At 42.7% G+C, this 20070-nt stretch overlaps 2 protein-coding genes across 5 annotated transcripts in view; both read right to left on the bottom strand.

Moving 5' to 3' along the window:
• The window catches only part of LOC118081124 (uncharacterized), a 66694-nt gene that overhangs the window by 33257 nt on the left and 13367 nt on the right, over nt 1-20070 (bottom strand). Inside the window, exons 4-5 of the mRNA XM_088663471.1 lie at nt 18290-18413; nt 13535-16738 (exon numbers count right to left, since the gene is read on the bottom strand). Coding sequence (XP_088519597.1) covers nt 13992-16738; nt 18290-18413 — 2871 coding nt within the window. The 3' untranslated portion in view covers nt 13535-13991. Of the gene's footprint in view, nt 16739-18289; nt 18414-20070 lie in introns of the transcript that reaches the window.
• Nucleotides 749-7822, bottom strand: LOC132591579 (uncharacterized). Of its 4 annotated transcripts, none has more exons than XM_088663644.1 (5): nt 7674-7815; nt 4978-5363; nt 4000-4137; nt 3092-3215; nt 749-1971 (listed from the first exon to the last, which is right to left on the bottom strand). In XM_088663644.1, the coding sequence occupies exons 2-5, from the start codon at nt 5155-5157 to the stop codon at nt 1748-1750; spliced, it is 666 nt and encodes a 221-aa protein (XP_088519770.1). In that variant the 5' UTR covers nt 5158-5363; nt 7674-7815; the 3' UTR covers nt 749-1747. The 4 variants fall into 4 exon arrangements, with proteins under 4 accessions (XP_088519770.1, XP_088519771.1, XP_088519772.1 ...); XM_088663645.1 differs by having other exon boundaries at nt 4978-5360; nt 7674-7804; XM_088663646.1 differs by lacking the exon at nt 4000-4137 and having other exon boundaries at nt 7674-7822.

Genomic DNA, 20070 nt, shown 5'->3' with positions numbered 1-20070 from the left:
TTCCTCTGCAGGGCGGGGGAGAAGCCAGAAGCCAGAAAGAGGGAGGGAGGAGGCACCACTGTCAAGTAGAAAGAGGGAAAAAATGGTGCAGCCCAAATGATATGAATCAAAACCATGTGGCGATTTCTGGACCGTCCGTGGGCTGGATACAAAACCCATTCTGGCCAGAACTGGCCCGCTGGCCTTAGGTTGCCAACCTCTGTCTAGAGACTTGACAGTCATCTTCACTTCCCACAAACTCTGGGAACTGTAGTTCTGGGAGGACCCTCTCAGACATTTCTGAGCCTCCTCAACCACATACAATTGAATACCCTGAAACTATAATTCCCAGAAAAGCTGCACCAAGGCCTTTAGCAACAGCCCTGACCAAATAACTGAAGTTCTCTTCTCTCCCTCTCCACCTCCTGCATTCACAACGATGATGTCTCCCACTCCTCAGTCCCTAGCCCTAATTCTTTCACACATTTCTTTAAAATATTTACATGAACTAAGAAGCATAAAAAACAGGTCACCTTCCACAGGTCAAAAGCCAATGCAGAAAATATTTAATTAAAAAAGCTCAAAACAAGCACACAAGAGCACAGAAAATAGGAGATGAGTTTTGAAAGGAACCCAAATTAACATGTAACACAGTGACCTTTACATTCAGCTGGAAAGTGCTATCAGTAAAAAGGTCTTCAATGGATTATGCAAAGTTCAAGTAATGAGCATCTGGAATGCTGATCCACAAGACAAGGGAAGCCCATCATTTTTTATATTTTTTAAAATAGATTCTTTATTGTTTTAATAGTTTAAAATACGGCATATATACTTTGCACCTTACTTACACCTTTAACAACATATATTTAAACAAAAAATACAATAAAAAATAAAAAAGAGGATTAAAAAAGAAAAATACAAAACGAAAAATACATCAACAACAAAAAAATTCCAATTACTCTCTCTGTAGTTTATATGATTTCATTATTTTATCGCAGTTGTAACTATCTACTTGCTATTTCATTTCTTTCTTTCTTTCTTCCCCCCCCCACTCTTTCTTTTTTATTGTTTATACCAGGTTTAGCTTAGATCTGCTATTAGGATTTCAGATAAATATTATTTAAACATCCTCCATTCCTTCTGCGTTTTTTGTTTCGTTTGTCCTCTTATTCATCCCATTGTTTTTGCCAACTGTAGGTACTCTAACATTAAGGTTTGCCAATCTGTTATGCTGGGTAGATTTTTACTTTTCCAATTTCTAGACATTAAAACTCTTGCTGCAACTATCCCATACATTAAGAGCGTTTTAATGTCTTCCTGTATTATGTTTAATATAAATATTTCTGGTCTTTTTCTAAACGTAAATTTTAACAATTTTTAAAGTTCTTCATAGATTGTATTCCAATATTTACATACCGTATATTCCCTCTGAAGCTCTTTCCGAAATATATACATCTATGGTTTCCCCCCTGTGTGAGTTCGTTGGTGTTTTCTAAGCGCTCCACTTTCAATACATTTAAATGGTTTCTCCTCCGTGTGAGTTCGTTGATGTTTTCTAAGTGCTCTATTTTCACTGAAGCTCTTTCCACATTCAATACATTTAAATGGTTTCTCCCCTGTGTGAGTTCGTTGATGTATTCTAAGTGATTCACTTCGACTGAAGCTCTTTCCACATTCAATACATTTAAATGGTTTCTCCCCCGTGTGAGTTCGTTGGTGTCTTCTAAGTGCTCCACTTTCACTGAAGCTCTTTCCACATTCAATACATTTAAATGGTTTCTCCCGTGTGAGTTCGTTGATGTATTCTAAGATTTCCACTTTGACTGAAGCTCTTTCCACAGTCAATACATTCAAATGGTTTCTCCCCTGTGTGTGTTTGTTGGTGTATCCTCAGTTTTCCACTGTGACTAAAGCACATCCCACATTCCATGCATTTAAACTGTTTCTTTGTTCTTCCCAATGAATTCACAGGTGGCTCCATAGAATTCTGATCTGTTTGGGAGTGGGGAGGAAACAGAATCCTGTTAGATTTTCAATAAAGACAAAAAAGGAACCGAACACACATCAATCCCAATCTGCACCTTTTCTTATTTTAACACCGTTTCCTTCTCCACTGTCCTCTCTATGTTCCAAAATTTTAGAAAAGCAGATGAGATACTGGCAAGAGCAACAGAAGACCACTCCATTCACACAATAAAGCAGCACCATTTTATAATACAGATATAGGGTGGAATTGGCTTCTTAGACATATCTCTGTATTTTTCTTTTTCAAGTGAGGAAATGATCTCAGACTCGAGTAGAAGTTTCTCATCTGAGAAATAATTCAAACTTAAGTGTTATTATGTGAAGTGTAACTGTAAAAATATTGCAATATATTAGAACATAAGAAGAGCCTGCTGGATTGGGCAAAGGCCCACCTGGTCCAGCATCCTGTTCTCACAGGGGCCAACCAGATGCCTGTGGGAAACCAACAAGCAGATTTGAACACAAGAGCCCTCTGCCTTCCGGTGCTTTCCAGAATATTATACCTCTCAGACACAAACCCAGTCTGTAACATTGGCAAGTTTACACAATTCACTTATCCTTCTTTTTCCAAGCCACCCCTGCACACAACTGTGCAAATCATGCCTATAAATTCAATGCTTCTGTGTACACTGATGGCACGCAAAACCTCATGTGGAAGAAAACTATGGAAGGAATTCAGTATTGTGCCATGTCTATCATTCCATCACAGAAAGCATGTCAGCTTCCTAGAGATGTAATGGTTCTGCCTCTTCTCTCTCTCCATGAATTTAACATTGGAACTACTTTCTGCTTAGAGGCTGATCATTGGGCTCTCTTCCCACAGGATCCTTCTCCAACTTGATGCGTCCTGGAAGTTGTTAGACTACAACTCCCATCATTCCATTGTCCATGATGGCTGTGGGTGAGGGGAGTTGGAATCTCATAATGTCTGGGGGGGTACTATGTTGCAAAAGGCTAACTCAGAGGTTCTGGCAATCCCATTGTCTGAGAATTTCAGGCAGGAGAGAGGAAATGGCTTCTGCTGGACCCTCCAAAAACTGCAAAAGCACCCAAGGACCCAGACCCCAACCCAGATCCCAACCCTTACCCAGAAAGCAGGCCTCTTCTTCACTCTCTCTTTCAGCCCTTGCAGAGAGATGGATGTTCTCTGTGTCCAAGGGATCCTGCTCAGACTTTGTGGACTTAACCACATTTCCCACAGGCCACCATTCCTGGAACAGAGATCAGGATGCAGATTAGGACATCAGGAAAAGCTTGAGAAGCTGACTAGCAGAGACCCTGGGTGTCGGCTTGGTAACACAGTACGCAATACATAATTAATTTGAAGATTCATTGCCAAACAAGCAATTAGCCTTGGAGAGCTGACGTCGAGCATCCATCAAGTACACTCAAGTTGACCCTTCTGAAGAATCCTTCTGGCGTCTGCAGAATATACTGAACCTATGACCCTTGCGTCTCTTGGTTTGTTTTCTGTCTAAACCCTTCCCATTCGTCTACTCTTTGGCCTCATTGGGTCAGCTGCTTCCTCTTCCGGTGAAGGAAAGCTCCCTGCCTTGCTCTACGAGCCTGCCTGTGCCTGTTAGGAGCTTTGGCTTTGTTGCAGCCTGCTTCCAGCTATCATGTTATCTAAATTCCTTTCAGTGTCAAGAGGAGTGGGAGTCTGCAGCTGTTGGCTCTCAGCTGCCTGAGAGAAACATGAGCCTCTCTGTTGCTGACTGCTCTCTAAGTCAGGGTGTACTTCTTGGCTTTAGGCTGGTGTGTTCATGACACTGGGTGAGTTAATAATGTTAAATAGCTTTTGGACAGAACTGTAGGCCACTATCCTATACACGCTAACATGGAAGTATGTCCCACTGAACTCAATGTGGCTTGCTTCCGAGTAGGCTGCCACAGGACTACCCTGTTAAAGAGTATTCAGAATGCTTCACATGTGTTGGCCCATTCTGAGCTATTGTGTATCGACTCAATGAGGAGGGATTTGAAGAAGCCTTTCACCTGACTGCACAGCCCCTTTGCAGTGGGAACAGTCAAACCACGAAGCCACTGATCACACAGAGTTTCCTGTTTTGACCAAACACAGTTTGAAGTTATCTTAATATCCCGGCTTGTTCCAAATCTGGCAGCTGTAGTTTCCTAGTTTGGGCAAAATGGAAAGTTCATTAGTTATGGCTTATAAGAGACTTCCTGGTTTCATTACAGTTCACCATCAGGGCCGGCCCAATCATGAGGTAAACTGGGACAATTAGGTCAGGTGGCAGATGCAGGGGGAGATGGGACTAGCACCTTCTAAGTCCCCCTATTTCTTAGCCTTGCTGTGAGTGCAGCACCACAGATGGTAAATTTGTGCAACTACCCATGCAAAGTCCTTCTCTTTTGCCCTCTCTTTTTGCATTCTGCTTCTGATGCCCAAGAGATTTTTGTTTTAAACTTGGGTCAACTTAGGTTTCAGCATAACTTTGCCGAATAATCCTTAAAAACTGTGCCTATTTGTAAAGCATATTTTCAGGCTGTGATTCAGTCATCTGAACCAGCCATTATCTTAATAAATCTTGCAACAACCTTGCAAGGAAGGCAAGTGTTATTCTATTTACACTGCACATGGCAGTGCCAAGGCTGCAAGACGTGCCAAGATTTAAACCTCAGTGTGGAGAAAAGAGCATTTTGGAAATTGAGGCAATTTAGAGGAGGAAAATGGGGGTTGGTGGAAGGACCCCTCTTCTGACGTAGCTTCTGCTCTGATGAAGTTCAAAGTCCCCTGTGGTTGCTTGTTAAAGTAACAACATCAGGAAATATGATCGCAAACCTCCCATGTATAATAAAGTTTGGTCTAGCAAGTCGTTTTAAAGTGGATTAGAGAGAAAGTGCAGGGAGGAGGAATATTCACCACCATAGCTAAACAGAACCCCCATGTCTAGAGGCACTGGACCTGTGACCTCCAGGTGCTGGAAACCCAGGTGAGAGGAGGGCACTTACCTTTCCTGGAAGCCGCTCAGGGTCTGGGAGCAGGGTCTGGTCTGTCCCCCCTGCTCTCTCGCTGGGCCACTGGCTGTCATCCGCAGCTCCCCTGAAGGGGGCCAGGAGGACACCATCCCCAGAGTGGGGAGGACTGGGAGCCTGTGGGGTTTCCCAGCTTGAACGAGGGGGTTGCATCATCTTCAGGAAATCCTGCCACTGGGCATCCCAGTGCTGCTGTGGCTGCCCCTCCTCTGGCTCCTGCTTAATTGACGTAAATCTGCCTGAGGCAGAAGATCCATGAATGTCTCAACTTGGCCGGCAGGAGATCTTTTTCCTTTGGATTCCAGGCTCTCACTTCAAATGGGTCTCCTTGGTCCCTGCTCTTGAATTTTTAGACTACCCTGCTGGAAAAGAAATAAACACAAAGTAAAATACCGGTGTAGAATAAAAATCAAGAATAAAAACAAAAGCACATTTTTAAACCATTAGCCAGATTTTGAAATACAGGTGAAACTCGGAAAATTAGAATATTGTTGAAAAGTGCATTTATTTCAGAAACACCTTAAAAGGTGAAACCAATATATGAGATAGATACATGACATGCAAAGCAAGATACAGTATGTCAAGCCTTTATTTGTTGGAATTGTAATTATTTGTCATTAGGCGGATCAATTATAAATGGAATGTAATTAATGAAATGTAACAGCGATTTTTGTTTATATTTGTATTATTGTAACTATTTGTTTTATTACTGTGGCATTTCAAAAAGAAAGCATTTGTAAAAATTAAAATAAAAATAAAAAATAATAAGTTGCATTCCTGAAATAAATGCACTTTTCGACGATATTCTAATCTTCCGAGTTTCACCTGTATCTTATTACTCTTTCTATTTCTTATGTTCAGGCTGTGAATGACAATGTCGCCCAAACGACCCCACCCATGGACGAGATGAAGTTATCCGAAGACTCGAAGATACTTCAAGGTTTACTGAAGTACAAATAATATTTGGGGGTGGGGGAACCAAGGCAGTGGTAGGGGAATCCAAAAACAACTCAGTAAGAGCACTGAGCATGTTCAGTGGCCAGGGAATGCTGATCCTGGATGCAACTTCAAGCATGTTGGAAAGGCAACAACAGATCTTTGTATAGGATTAAGGCTGTGACAGACCCACCTAACATTTAAAGTACATGGCTTCACCCAACAAATCCTGCAAGCTGGTTTGTTAAGGGTCCTGAGAACTGTAGCAATAAACTACAATTCCCATGATTCTCTGGGGGTTTAAATGTATGGTGTCTGTACAGCCTAAGAAACAAACAAACAAAAGGAATACTGACCAACAATATTTTAAAGCATGGTGCATGCATGTGAATACATTGGCCACACAGCTCACTGGAATGTGGCCTCCAGAATCAATGCAGCTTTAAGGCCATAAATGTTTCCTTCCTCCTGCTCTATCAGAAAGAACAATCAAATCTGAGACTATCAGGAGGAGAAAACTCCTGGATCTACAGAGTTAATGTTCTCAACATCCTGGGAACACAAACTGCATCGAGATTTCTCTCTAATTACTTTGAGATTTTTTCCTTAAAAATATGAAGCAGTATAGAAATGAGCAATAATCCGAATATTAATAACTAATTTCAATTTTGCTTCCATAGTCTTTTATAATACTGTCATCAACATTTGTATCATCATTAATTTATTTCCATATGCCACTTCCAAAGAATCCTCCTTTCCTCTGCATTTTCAAAACTGGCACCCACTTCAACCCTCAGCCTTCATCTGAAAACTCAGCAGTGCTATTGAGGAAGGGGGAAGATAAAACCTTTAAAGAAACAAGCTTAAGCCCGACTCACTTATTTACACACAGACCCAAGAGGTCACTAGCTTTGATAGCTTGGAAAAAGATCAGATGCATTCTCCGGGGAAATAGATCTATCAACTATTTTATTAGCTGTGACAGATCAACAGAACCTCCATGTGCAGGCACAGTGTACCTTGATTTGGGGCAGGGAAAAGAAGCCATTTCCTTGCTAAATGAATCTGATGGACATCATTGCCACAGGATGGTTAGGAGAGCTTTAAAAGGTGATCAGACCGATTCACGAAGGAGGGTGATAGGTTTATCAATGGCACTGGCAGAGGAAAAGGCAAAGGGTGCCAGGGGGCTGCAGAGTGAGAGGGGCACCTCCCTCCCTGCTGCACTGCTCTTCCTTCCCCCCCCCTGCCTCGCCTTCCCTCTCCGCCCCCTGAACCCACTCATCGCCCTTGCAGCCACCGCAGGGAGGCAGAAGCAGGCGAGAGGGGAGGACAGTCGGAGCGGAGGGAGGACCGTGGAAGAGGACGGGGCTCCCTGATGAGGGACAGGGAGAGGGGCGGCAAAAGCCCCAGGAACGCCGCTGATCAGTGGGCGACTACATGCAGCCTCCATCGCGAAGCAGCAGCTGCCTTCGACCCCTCATTGTGCCCCTTGAGCTCAGCATCGTCTATAGGACTGAAGGGAGCAGCTCCCCAGGGTCTCAGGCAAGGTCCTGAAGAGATGTTTGCCCCTGTGCCCTCCGGCAGAGCTGAGCCCCTTCCCCTTAATGCTAGGTTGGGGAGCGCTCTGCAGCCTCTGCCTGGACTCGGGGCCTGATCCTGCCAGGCGAGCGGCACGTGCTCTCCTCGTCCCCATCTTGTTTCGTCCTCCTGCCCCCCCGCCCCGCCTCCTGCACCTCTGACTCCTCGCTCCGTCCCTGCACCGGAATCCGGCTCTTCTCCGGGGAAACTCGCCAGGCCACTGCCCGCTGCTCCTCCGCTCTCCTCGGCGGGGGGACAGGAAAGTGCAGCCGCTCTCGAGTCCCCCTGCCTGGCCCCGTTTCCTGCCTCTCTGAGCATCGGAGCTCGCTGGCTGTGGGTTGGGCCATGGGAGGCTGCAGGGCTGGATGCGCCCCCTTGCAAGGCGAATGCATCGTGCAGGCGTTGAAACTTCCCTGCTGCTTCCCCTGCCCTCGTATTTGCAGTACGCTGCTTCTGATACTGGAGGTTCTGCTCTTCACTGTCAGGGCAAAGAGATCAACCCTATTAGATTTGGTCCATTCCTAGCTCTGGAGCCTGTTGTCTTTGTCCATGGAGTTTTCTTGGCAAAATACTGGAGTGGCTTGCCAGTTCCTTCTCCAGGTGGATCCCGTTTAGTCAAAACTCTCCTGAAGCTGAGGCTCCAATACTTTGGCCACCTCATGAGAAGAGAAGACTCCCTGGAAAAAAACCCTGATGTTGGGAAAGATGGAGGGCACAAGGAGAAGGGGACGACAGAGGATGAGATGGTTGGACAGTGTTCTCGAAGCCACCAACATGAGCTTCACCAACATGCGGGAGGCGGTGGAAAACAGGAGTGCCTGGCGTGCTATGACTAAACGACTAAACAACAACAGCTCTGGAGCAGCAGGGGACAAATCTTTGCACCCTTCTCTAGGGGTGTTCACACCCCACTATCAGCGTCCCACAAATCACACAAATCATAGCTCAGTAGGTAGAGCGTGATATGCTTAATCTCAGGGTTGTGGGTTCAAGCCCCATGTGAGAAAAAGTGGACATAAAGTGTGAAACAGCATTCCAAAGGTTAAAACCCCCGCACAAAACTTTCCCTTTCTATACCCTTTCTGTGTCTTCTATAATAAGTGGGTTTTGTTTAGAAAGCTGTTTCTCAAAATTTATCACATCATTGGAATCTTGCATCTTATAAGCTATCCAGTATGTTCTACAAATAAGTCTCCTTGTGGTCTGGTGTGCAGTCACTGGTTTCTAAATCCTCATCATGAAAAATTCCTGAAATACCATTTCAGGAAACTGGAACGATGGCACCCTGCTGAATCGAAGGCACCAGAATGCCTGTTCTTTCCATTCCTGCAAACATTTAGCTGATGAAAATGGGGATGCCCCATTTTATAATGATAATTTTACTATTTATAACCCACACATCTTATTAGGTTGCCCTAGCACTCTGCACAGCTTCCAACATATATAAAAAATAGTAAAACATTAAACATTAAAAAAAAACCTTCCCTAGTATACAGGATTGCCTTCAGATGGCTTGGAGGTCGGACAACTATTGACCCTCCAGCATTTATCCAATGAAAATAAGGACATCCTAAGGCAGGTGTGTCCAAAGTCCAGCCAAGGACCTCATCCGGCCTGATAGAAAGTTTCATCCAGCCCCACAAGCAGGTCTGTTTATGGTTGTTGTGTCCACATACACCGGATAGCCTACCCACCCGCCGACCATTGCATGCTAAACCACAGAGCATGCTAAACCACAAAGCCTAGGGTTTGCTGATCGGAAGGTTGCTCTGGAAGGTAAACACCGTTTCCATGTGCTGCTCTGGTTCACCAGAAGTGGCTTAGTCATGCTGGCCACATGACCCAGAAGCTGTCTGCGGACAAATGCCGGCTCTCTCGGCCTATAGAGCGAAATGAGCATGAAACCCCAGAGTCATCTGCAACTGGACCTAACAGTCAGGGGTACCTTACCTTTACCTTTTTATGTCAGCATTGTGTCTGCAGCTTTTTGAGCTAGTTGAAGTTTCTGAGCACTTTTCTTTCTTTCTTTTCATTATTTATTTAAACAAACAACATTAAATTACATAACAATACCCAACAATACAGTAATATCATCACAAACTACCATTCAATCAATTTACATCTATTTTACCAAATAAAAATAAAAGTTAAAAAATGATAAAGATAAAGGAATAAAGTATTTAAAAGGTAATTCCAATTATTCTCATCGTACTGTTTCTCATTTTGTTATTACAGTGCCTTACTGTTATTTTGTTTTCCCAGGTCTTATCAAAGAGATTCCATTATTTATCAGTTTTATTACAAGAATCACACAAGATCTGCCAGGAGACTTTTGTAATCAGAATAATTTTTCAAATACTCTTTAAACATGATCCATTCTTTATTAACCTTCTGCTTCGAGTGTCCTCAAACTCTCCCTTGTCATGTTTGCCAGTTGTATGTATTATTTCATTTTAAGCTGCCATTCTGTTTTTGTGGGAGACTTTTTGCTTTTCCAGTTCTTCGCTACCAAAATTCTGGCTGCTGTCGTTGCATACATGAAGAATTGCCTGCATTAAAAAAAAAATTCTGTTGGTGCTACAGTGGTACCTCTGGTTGCAAACGGGATCCATTCCGGAGGCCCCTTCTGCAACATGAAAAGGCCGCATCCTGAAGCGCTGTGTCTGCGCACTCACGTGACGCAATTCGGTGCTTCTGCGCATGTGCAAAGCACGATTTAGCGCTACTGTGCATGTGCGGGTGGCGAAACCCGGATGTAACCCTTTCTGGTACTTCCAGGTCGCAGCGGGACGCAACCTGAAAAGACGTAACCTGCAGAGGTTGTAACATGAGGTATGACTGTATTTCTAAAACGAAGGCTTCTCGTCTCTTTATGAATGGAAATTTTAATAGTTTAAAAATTAATTATATATGATGTCCCAAAAGTCTCTTACTCTCTTACATTCCCACCACACATGCATATACGAGCCTTTACCCAGTTTTCATCTCCAACAAACTTCTGATCTATTTTGATACATTTTGGCCAATTTGGTCGGGGTAAGATGCCATCTGTATAGCATCTTCATATTTTCTCTGAGACTACAGAGAACTTTATGTCTCCTTCCATAGTTTCTCACACTCATTCATATGAATATTACTGGTATATCCAAGAAGATCTTGGGCCCAACACACCATTACCCCATTCAGTGTGTGTAGTTTAAATTCTCTTAATGCTTAACTGTTCATTTGAGAAAGGGCTCTTAGTGTCACGAAACAATGCCTTTCAACGCAGCTCCATAAAACTGATTGTGCTCTCCAACTGCCCCTTTTTTGTGTGGAGTTTGATCCAGACGGGGAAAAGTTAAGCAGAATCCACACACCCCACCTCGGTGTCACCCTTAGGTGTGCTCAGCCTTCACCTGCTTCATGATTCCACCTTGCATGAGAAAGGAGGATGGAGCTCCAGGAAACAGGAAGTGGTCCTTCAACCAGCCAGGACATCTCACCATCACAGACAGATCCCGTCTCCTTCTGTGGAGTCAAGAGTGGCCCTGGGATGGTCGAGAGAGGAGGGGAAGGGGCCAGGGACAGAAGCAATGGCAGGACTCCAGATGCTCCCTTGGGCCCCTCCCTTGACACCAAGAGGAGCTCCTCTTCAGGGGCTAAAAGCATTGGCATGGAGGTTTGATTTTTTTTGTCAGGACTGCATGGAAGCAGAGAAGGAAAGGTAACAGGGGCGTACCCAGGATCAAAACTGGGGGGGGGGAGCCATGGTCGTTCAGGTTGTGACATTTCAGCACGGAAAAGGCGAATGAAACTAAAAATTTAAGAATATTATGTATAATTATATATAATTATAGCAGTGCTTTATTACGGTCATGGGCGTACTCAGGATCAAAACTAGGGGGGCACACCAGCCACGCCCCCCACCCCCAGCCACCCGATTGGTGGGCTGGCGATGACGTGGCCGGGATCCCCCAGGAGGCGTGGTCAACGTCCACGCCCCACAGAGGGGAGGAGGCCATTTCCAGCCATTGCCGAGGCGGCACACGGAGCCACCCGCACTTGCGCTTCTGCCTCGCCTGCTCCTTTACCGGCAGCGGTGACTAAAATGAGGCAGCAGCAGCAAAGGATTAAGAATTCTTAATTGAAGAATTGGACATTAGGATCTTGTAAGTACAAAAGAGGTTAAAAAATTTGGATTCGGAATTTCAATAATTGGCCACGGGGGTTGATTGAAAAAGGAAATTGAGCGCCTCCATTGAAGTATCATGATGCAGTAAGCTAACCCCTAGCTGTGAAGGGGAAAGGAAGCTTTCAATTTACCGAGAATTTGACCTAAAACTCTTCTCCTGGAGCAGGAAAAAGGGAGAAGAGTGGATTATATTAAATTTCCTGCAAAACTTTGAGGTATTTAAAGAAAATCCCTCTGGACACTGGATCTGGGTCCCTGGGGGGAACAGTGAATGGATTTTGTAATGCTGGAAAAACAAAAACTGGATTATATCTGTAAGATTGTGTAGTGTGAAGTTTAAATGAAATTTGAAATTGTATTAAAGATTTTGGACAAGGATTTTTGACTTATAAATAGTATCAGGAGATGAAAACCAGTTTGGACTTCAAAATGGTATTTGAGGCTTGGAAATTAGACCTCTGCCATTTCCTGTTTGGCAACTTGCAGCTTTCGCATGAAATCTGAGACTCAAAGATTGCTCTAGACATAATACAATCACAAGACTTAGACTGTATACTTTTACAGCTTTTGGATATCAAAAATGAGCTGGATGTGGCGAATAAACTGCTGCATGAAAATAATGGACTGGGAAAAGGATTGACAACATTGTACTATGCAGAGGAACAAGAGGACCAACCACAAATTTTAGACAATGTTTTGGAATCTAAGGAATTTAATGACTTTACAGAAGAGGAGGAAAATGACTGTCAGATTGTTCCACAAGTGAGAGATGTGAAACAGGGTATAGGTTTGACATTAGGAGTCCTCAAAAAAGGACCAGAGTGGGCGGTTGCCATCCTAGTGAGAGGAGGTGGGCAAGGTGCACAGTGGAACTTGTTTTTAGAGAGAGAGAGAGAAGAGAGGGTGGAAGGTAATGTGACATTATAATTAGAAGGTTGAGATCCACAACATGGGAAACAGGTGGAGAAATGAAAAGACAGCAGAAGATGTTCAAGAAATTTTGGTGGAAGTGTTGGGAAAAGGTGGGAGTGGGGTAAATGATGCAATATTTATGTTGTTGGATTGATTTGCAAGGTCCGAAACTGGTATGACATATGGAATTCGCTGTTGCGCCTGGGAAGCCTAGATTCAGGAGAAGGGGGATGAAATAATTTTAAAATGTGTAAATGTAATTAGAAGACAAGAGCTAATATTAAAATTGTGATTCATTGATGGTAAAAAGAGTAAGCAAAGGGGAGATGTAAAACAGAGAATAATGGAAAATTAAAAATTATTAAATTGGGAAAGGTTAATTAAATGTTAAGTGAATATAATTGGTATTTTTAGAGAGATAAGAATAGGAAAGTTTAGAAAGAAATTTATTAAGATGATATAAGATAATAACGTGAAAACTGCCTAAACAATATCAGAATATGGACTCAACGTGGGGGGGAGTTGAGGAAGTCTATGATGTTATGGTAAATGATAGGAATTATATGCATTTTTTTTCTTTCATGCTTTTTAAAAATACTTTTTATTTATCTTTTTATTGTGCATTTATGAACAATATTGTAGCTATGGATAATTGGCATGAAATATCTGGGGTTTTTTGTTTGTATTTTATAAAATCAATTATATATATATATATATAAACAGTTTTAAAAGGAATCCCAAATGAACATTTAAAAGAGAGACCTTTTCATTCAGCTGGAAAAAACTATCTGCAAAAAGGTCTTCAATTGATTATGCAAAGTTCAAGTAATGAGTGCCTGGAATGCTGATCTACAAGACAAGGGCAACCCATCATTTTGGCAGTGAAGAGCGGACCTCTAAATGCAACAGATTCAACACACACCTTGAGCATTCCATATTCACACTCTCTCCCTGTTTATCTAGCAACAAGCTGCCACTTATTTTATACATTTAGTATATGTGACCTTCCTTACTTTAATACATACTAATTTACGTACAAACACTAGAACATCTCACACATTCCATGCATTTAAAACAGCTTTCCCCCTTTATGAGATTCTTGATGTAAGTAGTGAACCCTGAGTGGAACACTCCATACATTTATATGGGTTCCCCTGTGTGCATTTGCTAATGAATATGAAAGTCTCCATTACCTCTGAAGCCCTTTCCACATTCAATAGATCTGTAGTTTTCATCATGTGTGAGTTAGCTGATGTTTTCTAAGGTAACCATTTGGACTAAAGCTTTTTCCACATTCAATACATTTAAATGGTTTCTCCCCCATGTGACTTGGTTGATGTATTCTAAGGTCTCCACTTCCACTGAAGCTCTTTCCACATTCAACACATTAAATTGTTTCTCCCCTGTGTTGAGTTCGTTGATGTATTCTAAGTGTTCTACTTTGACTGAAGCTCTTTCTACATTGCATACATTCAAATGGTTTCTCCCCCGTGTGAGTTTGTTGGTGTGATCTAAGTGCTCCACTTCCACTGAAGCTCTTTCCACATTCAATACATTTAAATGGTTTCTCCCCTGTGTGAATTCGTTGATGTATTCTAAGGTCCGCACTTTGATTGAAGCTCTTTCCACATTCAATACATTTAAATGGTTTCTCCCCTGTGTGAGTTCGTTGGTGTATTCTAAGGTCTCCACTTTTACTGAAGCTCTTTCCACATTCAATACATTTAAAGGGTTTCTCCCCGGTGTGAGTTCGTTGGTGTATTCTAAGGTCTCCACTTTGACTGAAGCTCTTACCACATTCAATACATTTAAATGGTTTCTCCCCCGTGTGAGTTCGTTGGTGTGATCTAAGTGCTCCACTTCCACTGAAGCTCTTTCCACATTCAATACATTTAAATGGTTTCTCCCCTGTGTGAGTTCGTTGATGTATTCTAAGATGTCCACTTTCATTGAAGCTCTTTCCACATTCAATACATTCAAATGGTTTTTCCCCCGTGTGAATTCGTTGATGTATTCTAAGATCTCTACTTTGACTGAAGTGCTTTCCACATTCAATACATTTAAATGGTTTCTCCCCCGTGTGAGTTCGTTGATGTATTCTAAGTGCTCCATTTATGCTGAAGGTCTTACCACATTCAATACATTTATATGGTTTCTCCCCCGTGTGAGTTCGTTGGTGTGATCTAAGTGCTCCACTTCCACTGAAGCTCTTTCCACATTCAATACATTTAAATGGTTTCTCCCCTGTGTGAATTCGTTGATGTATTCTAAGTGCTCCACTGGAACTGAAGCTCGTTCCACATTCAATACATTTAAATGGTTTCTCCCCCGTGTGAGTTCGTTGGTGTGATCTAAGTGCTCCACTTCCACTGAAGCTCTTTCCACATTCAATACATTTAAATGGTTTCTCCCCCGTGTGAGTTCGTTGATGTATTCTAAGATGTCCACTTTCATTGAAGCTCTTTCCACATTCAATACATTCAAATGGTTTTCCCCCCGTGTGAATTCGTTGATGTATTCTAAGATCTCTACTTTCACTGAAGTGCTTTCCACATTCAATACATTTAAATGGTTTCTCCCCTGTGTGAGTTCGTTGGTGTTTCCTAAGGTCTCCACTTTGACTGAAGCTCTTTCCACATTCAATACATTTAAATGGTTTCTCCCCTGTGTGAGTTCGTTGGTGTATTCTAAGTGCTCCACTTCCACTGAAGCTCTTTCCACATTCAATACATTTAAATGGTTTCTCCCCTGTGTGAGTTCGTTGATGTATTCTAAGGTCTCCACTTTGATTGAAGCTCTTATCACATTCAATACATTTAAATGGTTTCTCCCCCGTGTGAGTTCGTTGGTGTGATCTAAGTGCTCCACTTCCACTGAAGCTCTTTCCACATTCAATACATTTAAATGGTTTCTCCCCCGTGTGAGTTCGTTCATGTATTCTAAGATGTCCGCTTTGACTGAAGCTCTTTCCACACTGCATACATTCAAATGGTTTCTCCCCCGTGTGAATTCGTTGATGTATTCTAAGATCTCTTCTTTGACTGAAGTGCTTTCCACATTCAGTACATTTAAATGGTTTCTCCCCTGTGTGAGTTCGTTGGTGTATTCTAAGTGCTCCACTTCCACTGAAGCTCTTTCCACATTCAATACATTTAAATGGTTTCTCCCCCGTGTGTGTTCGTTGGTGTATTCTAAGTGCTCCATTTATACTGAATATTTTACCACATTCAATACATTTATATGGTTTCTCCCCCGTGTGAGTTCGTTGGTGTATTCTAAGTGCTCCACTTCCACTGAAGCTCTTTTCACATTCAATACATTTAAATGGTTTCTCCCCCGTGTGAGTTCGTTGGTGTATTCTAAGCGCTCCATTTCTACTGAAGATCTTACCACAGTCAATACATTTGAATGGTTTCTCCCCCGTGTGAGTTCGTTGGTGTATTTTAAGATGTCCGCTTTGACTGAAGCTCTTTCCACATTCAATACATTTAAATGGGTTCTCCCCTGTGTGAGTTTGTTGATGTTTTTTAAGTGCTCCATCTTTAGTGAAGTTCTTACCACAGTCAATACATTTGAATGGTTTCTCCCCTGTGTGAGTTCGTTGATGTCTTCTAAAATGTCCACTTTGACTGAAGCTCTTACCACATTCAATGCATTTAAATGGTTTCTCCCCCGTGTGAGTTTGTTGGTGTATTCTAAGTGCTCCTTTTATACTGAAGCTCTTACCACATTCAATACATATAAATGGGTACTCCCCCATGTGAGTTCGTTGGTGTATTCTATGTGCTCCACTTTCACTGAAGCTCTTACCACATTCAATACATTTAAATGGTTTCTCCCCCGTGTGAGTTCGTTGATGTCTTCTAAGATGTCCACTTTCACTGAAGCTCTTTCCACATTCAATACATTTAAATGGTTTCTCCCCCGTGTGAGTTCGTTGATGTATTCTAAGATTTCCACTTTGACTGAAGCTCTTTCCACAGTCAATACATTCAAATGGTTTCTCCCCTGTGTGTGTTTGTTGGTGTATCCTCAGTTTTCCACTGTGACTAAAGCACATCCCACATTCCATGCATTTAAACTGTTTCTTTGTTCTTCCCAATGAATTCACAGGTGGCTCCATAGAATTCTGATCTGTTTGGGAGTGGGGAGGAAACAGAATCCTGTTAGATTTTCAATAAAGACAAAAAAGGAACCGAACACACATCAATCCCAATCTGCACCTTTTCTTATTTTAACACCGTTTCCTTCTCCACTGTCCTCTCTATGTTCCAAAATTTTAGAAAAGCATATGAGATAATGGCAAGAGCAACCGAAGACCACTCCATTCACACAATAAAGCAGCACCATTTTATCATACAGATATAGGGTGGAATTGGCTTCTTAGACATATCTCTGTATTTTTCTTTTTCAAGTGAGGAAATGATCTCAGACTCGAGTAGAAGTCTCTCATCTGAGAAATAATTCAAACTTAAGTGTTATTATGTCAAGTGTAACTGTAAAAATATTGCAATATATTAGAACATAAGAAGAGCCTGCTGTTCTCACAAGGGCCAACCACATGCCTGTGGGAAACCAGCAAGAAGATTTGACCACAAGAGCCCTCTGCCTTCCGGTGCTTTCCGGAAACTATTATTAAGAAGTATTATTGCTTAGGACTGCGAAGGCAGAGCGCAGACAAGTTATCCAAGTTGCTGGCCGTAACTGTCTCCTGTAGGATTGAAGTCCATAGATTAACTATGCTTCTTTTTTTTTCATCTTTAGAAGCCCTTAAAGGCTGATAAATGTATTATGGCCTAAGCTTTTGTGGGCTGCATTCGGACAAAGTGAAATCTTGAAAAGGAAAGCTGGTGCCACTATAAACTTGTGTGTCTCTTTGTTGGCTTTGTGTACACATTTTGAAATTTGTACCAAGTTTGTACCACAGTATCTCCAAGTAAGCTTAGAGATGGATACAATTACAGGGGTGCTATACAATATTATACCTCTCAGACACAAACCCAGTCTGTAACATTGGCAAGTTTACACAATTCGCTTATCCTTCTTTTTCCAAGCCCTCCCTGCACACAACTGTGCAAAACATGTTCATAAATTCAATGCTTCTGTGTACACTGATGGCACGCAAAACCTCATGTGGAAGAAAACTATGGAAGAAATTCAGTATCGTGCCATGTCGATCATTCCATCACAGAAAGCATGTCAGCTTCCTAGAGATGGTTCTCCCTCTTCTTGGCTTGACAGGCATATGTCAAGAATGCTTTGATGGTGTTTCCTGTTTGGCAGGGGGTTGGACTGGATGGCCTTTGTGGTCTCTTCCAACTCTATGATTCTATGATTCTATTATTCTCTCTCCATGAATTTAACATTGGAACTACTTTCTGCTTAGAGGCTGATCATTGGGCTCTCTTCCCACAGCATCCTTCTCCAACTTGAAGCGTCCTGGAAGTTGTTAGACTACAACTCCCATCATTCCATTGTCCATGCTGGCTGTGGGTGAGGGGAGGTGGAAGTCTCATAATGTCTGGAGGGTACTGTGTTGCAAAAGGCTAACTCAGAGGTTCTGGCAATCCCATTGTCTGAGAATTTCAGGCAGGAGAGAGGAAATGGCTTCTGCTGGATCCTCTGAAAATTGCAAAAGCACCCAAGGAACCAGACCCCAACCCAGACCCAGACCCCAACCCTTACCCAGAAAGCAGGTCTCTTCTTCACTCTCTCCTTCAGCCCTTGCAGAGAGATGGATGTTCTCTGTGTCCAAGGGATCCTGCTCAGACTTTGGGGACTTAACCACATTTTCCACAGGCCACCATTCCTGGAACAGAGATCAGGATGCAGATTAGGACATCAGGAAAAGCTCGAGAAGCTGACTAGCAGAGACCCTGGGTGTCAGGAGTCCAGGCTGTCGGCTTGATAACACAGTATGCAAGACATAATTAACTTGAAGATTTATTGCCAAACAAGCATAGAATCATAGAATCATAGAGTTGGAAGAGACCACAAGGGCCATCCAGTCCAACCCCCTGCGAAGCAGGAAACACCATCAAAGCATTCCTGACATATGGCTGTCAAGCCTCTGCTTAAAGACCTCCAAAGAAGGAGACTCCACCACACTCCTTGGTAGCAAATTCCACTGCCGAACACCTCTTACTGTCAGGAAGTTCTTCCTAATGTTTAGGTGGAATCTTCTTTCTTGTAGTTTGAATCTGTTGCTCCGTGTCCGCTTCTCTGGAGCAGCAGAAAACAACCTTTCTCCCTCCTCTATACATAGCTGCCAAGTTATCCCTTTTTTTAAGGGATTTTCCCTCATGCTGAATAGGCTTCCTCGCGAGAAAAGGGAAAACTTGGCAGCTATGCCTCTATATGACATCCTTTTATATATCTGAACATGGCTATCATATCACCCCTTAACCTTCTCTTCTCCAGGCTAAACATACCCAGCTCCCTAAGCCATTCCTCATAAGGCATTGTTTCCAGGCCTTTGACCATTTTGGTTGCCCTCTTCTGGACACGTTCCAGCTTGTCAGTATTCTTCTTGAAGTGTGGTGCCCAGAACTGGACACAGTATTCCAGGTGAGGTCTGACCAGAGCAGAATACAGTGGTACTATTACTTCCCTTGATCTAGATGCTATACTCCTATTGATGCAGCCCAGAATTGCATTGGCTTTTTAAGCTGCTGCATCACACTGCTGACTCATGTCAAGTTTGTGGTCTACCAAGACTCCTAGATCCTTTTCACATGTACTGCTCTCAAGCCAGGTGTCTCCCATCCTGTATTTGTGCCTTTCATTTTTTTTGCCCAAGTGTAGTACTTTACATTTTTCCTTGTTAAAATTCATCTTGTTTGCTTTGGCCCAGTTGTCTAATCTGTTAAGGTCATTCTGAAGTGTGATCCTGTCCTCTGGGGTGTTAGCCACCCCTCCCAATTTGGTGTCATCTGCAAACTTGCTCAGGATGCCCTCAAGCCCATCATCCAAGTCATTGATAAAGATGTTGAATAAGACTGGGCCCAAGACAGAACCCTGTGGCACCCCACTAGTCACTACTCTCCAGGATGAGGAGGAGCCATTGATGAGCACCCTTTGGGTTCGGTCAGTAAGCCAGTTACAAATCCACTGAATGGTAGCATTGTCTAGCCCGCATTTTACCAGCTTCTTTACAAGAATATCATGGGGCACCTTGTCAAAGGCCTTGCTGAAATCAAGATAGGCTACATCCACAGTGTTCCCTTCATCTACCAGGCTTGTAATTCTGTCAAAAAATGAGATCAGATTAGTCTGACATGACTTATTTTTCAGAAACCCATGTTGACTTTTAGTGATCACAGAGTTTCTTTCTAGGTGCTCACAGATTGTTTGCTTAATGATCTGCTCTAGAATCTTTCCTGGTATTGATGTCAGGCTGACTGGGCGGTAATTGTTTGGGTCCTCTCTTTTCCCCTTTTTGAAAATAGGGACAACATTTGCCCTCC

The sequence above is a fragment of the Zootoca vivipara genome, chromosome 2 (assembly GCF_965207765.1).
Source record: "Zootoca vivipara chromosome 2, rZooViv2.hap1.1, whole genome shotgun sequence".
Classification (NCBI taxonomy): Eukaryota; Metazoa; Chordata; class Lepidosauria; order Squamata; family Lacertidae; genus Zootoca; species Zootoca vivipara.
Note: the sequence above shows the minus strand (reverse complement) of the source record. Positions and strands in the feature narration are given on the sequence as shown.

Coding starts and splice junctions, on each gene's coding strand:
- LOC132591579 (XM_088663644.1), bottom strand. CDS start 5,157: ATGATGCAACCCCCTCGTTCAAGCTGGGAAACCCCACAGGCTCCCAGT. Junction 3,216..3,999: donor CAAAGGGGCTGTGCAGTCAG/GTGAAAGGCTTC, acceptor TCTCTGTTCCAG/GAATGGTGGCCTGTGGGAAA. Junction 1,972..3,091: donor AGAAGAGGCCTGCTTTCTGG/GTAAGGGTTGGG, acceptor ACTCCCAAACAG/ATCAGAATTCTATGGAGCCA.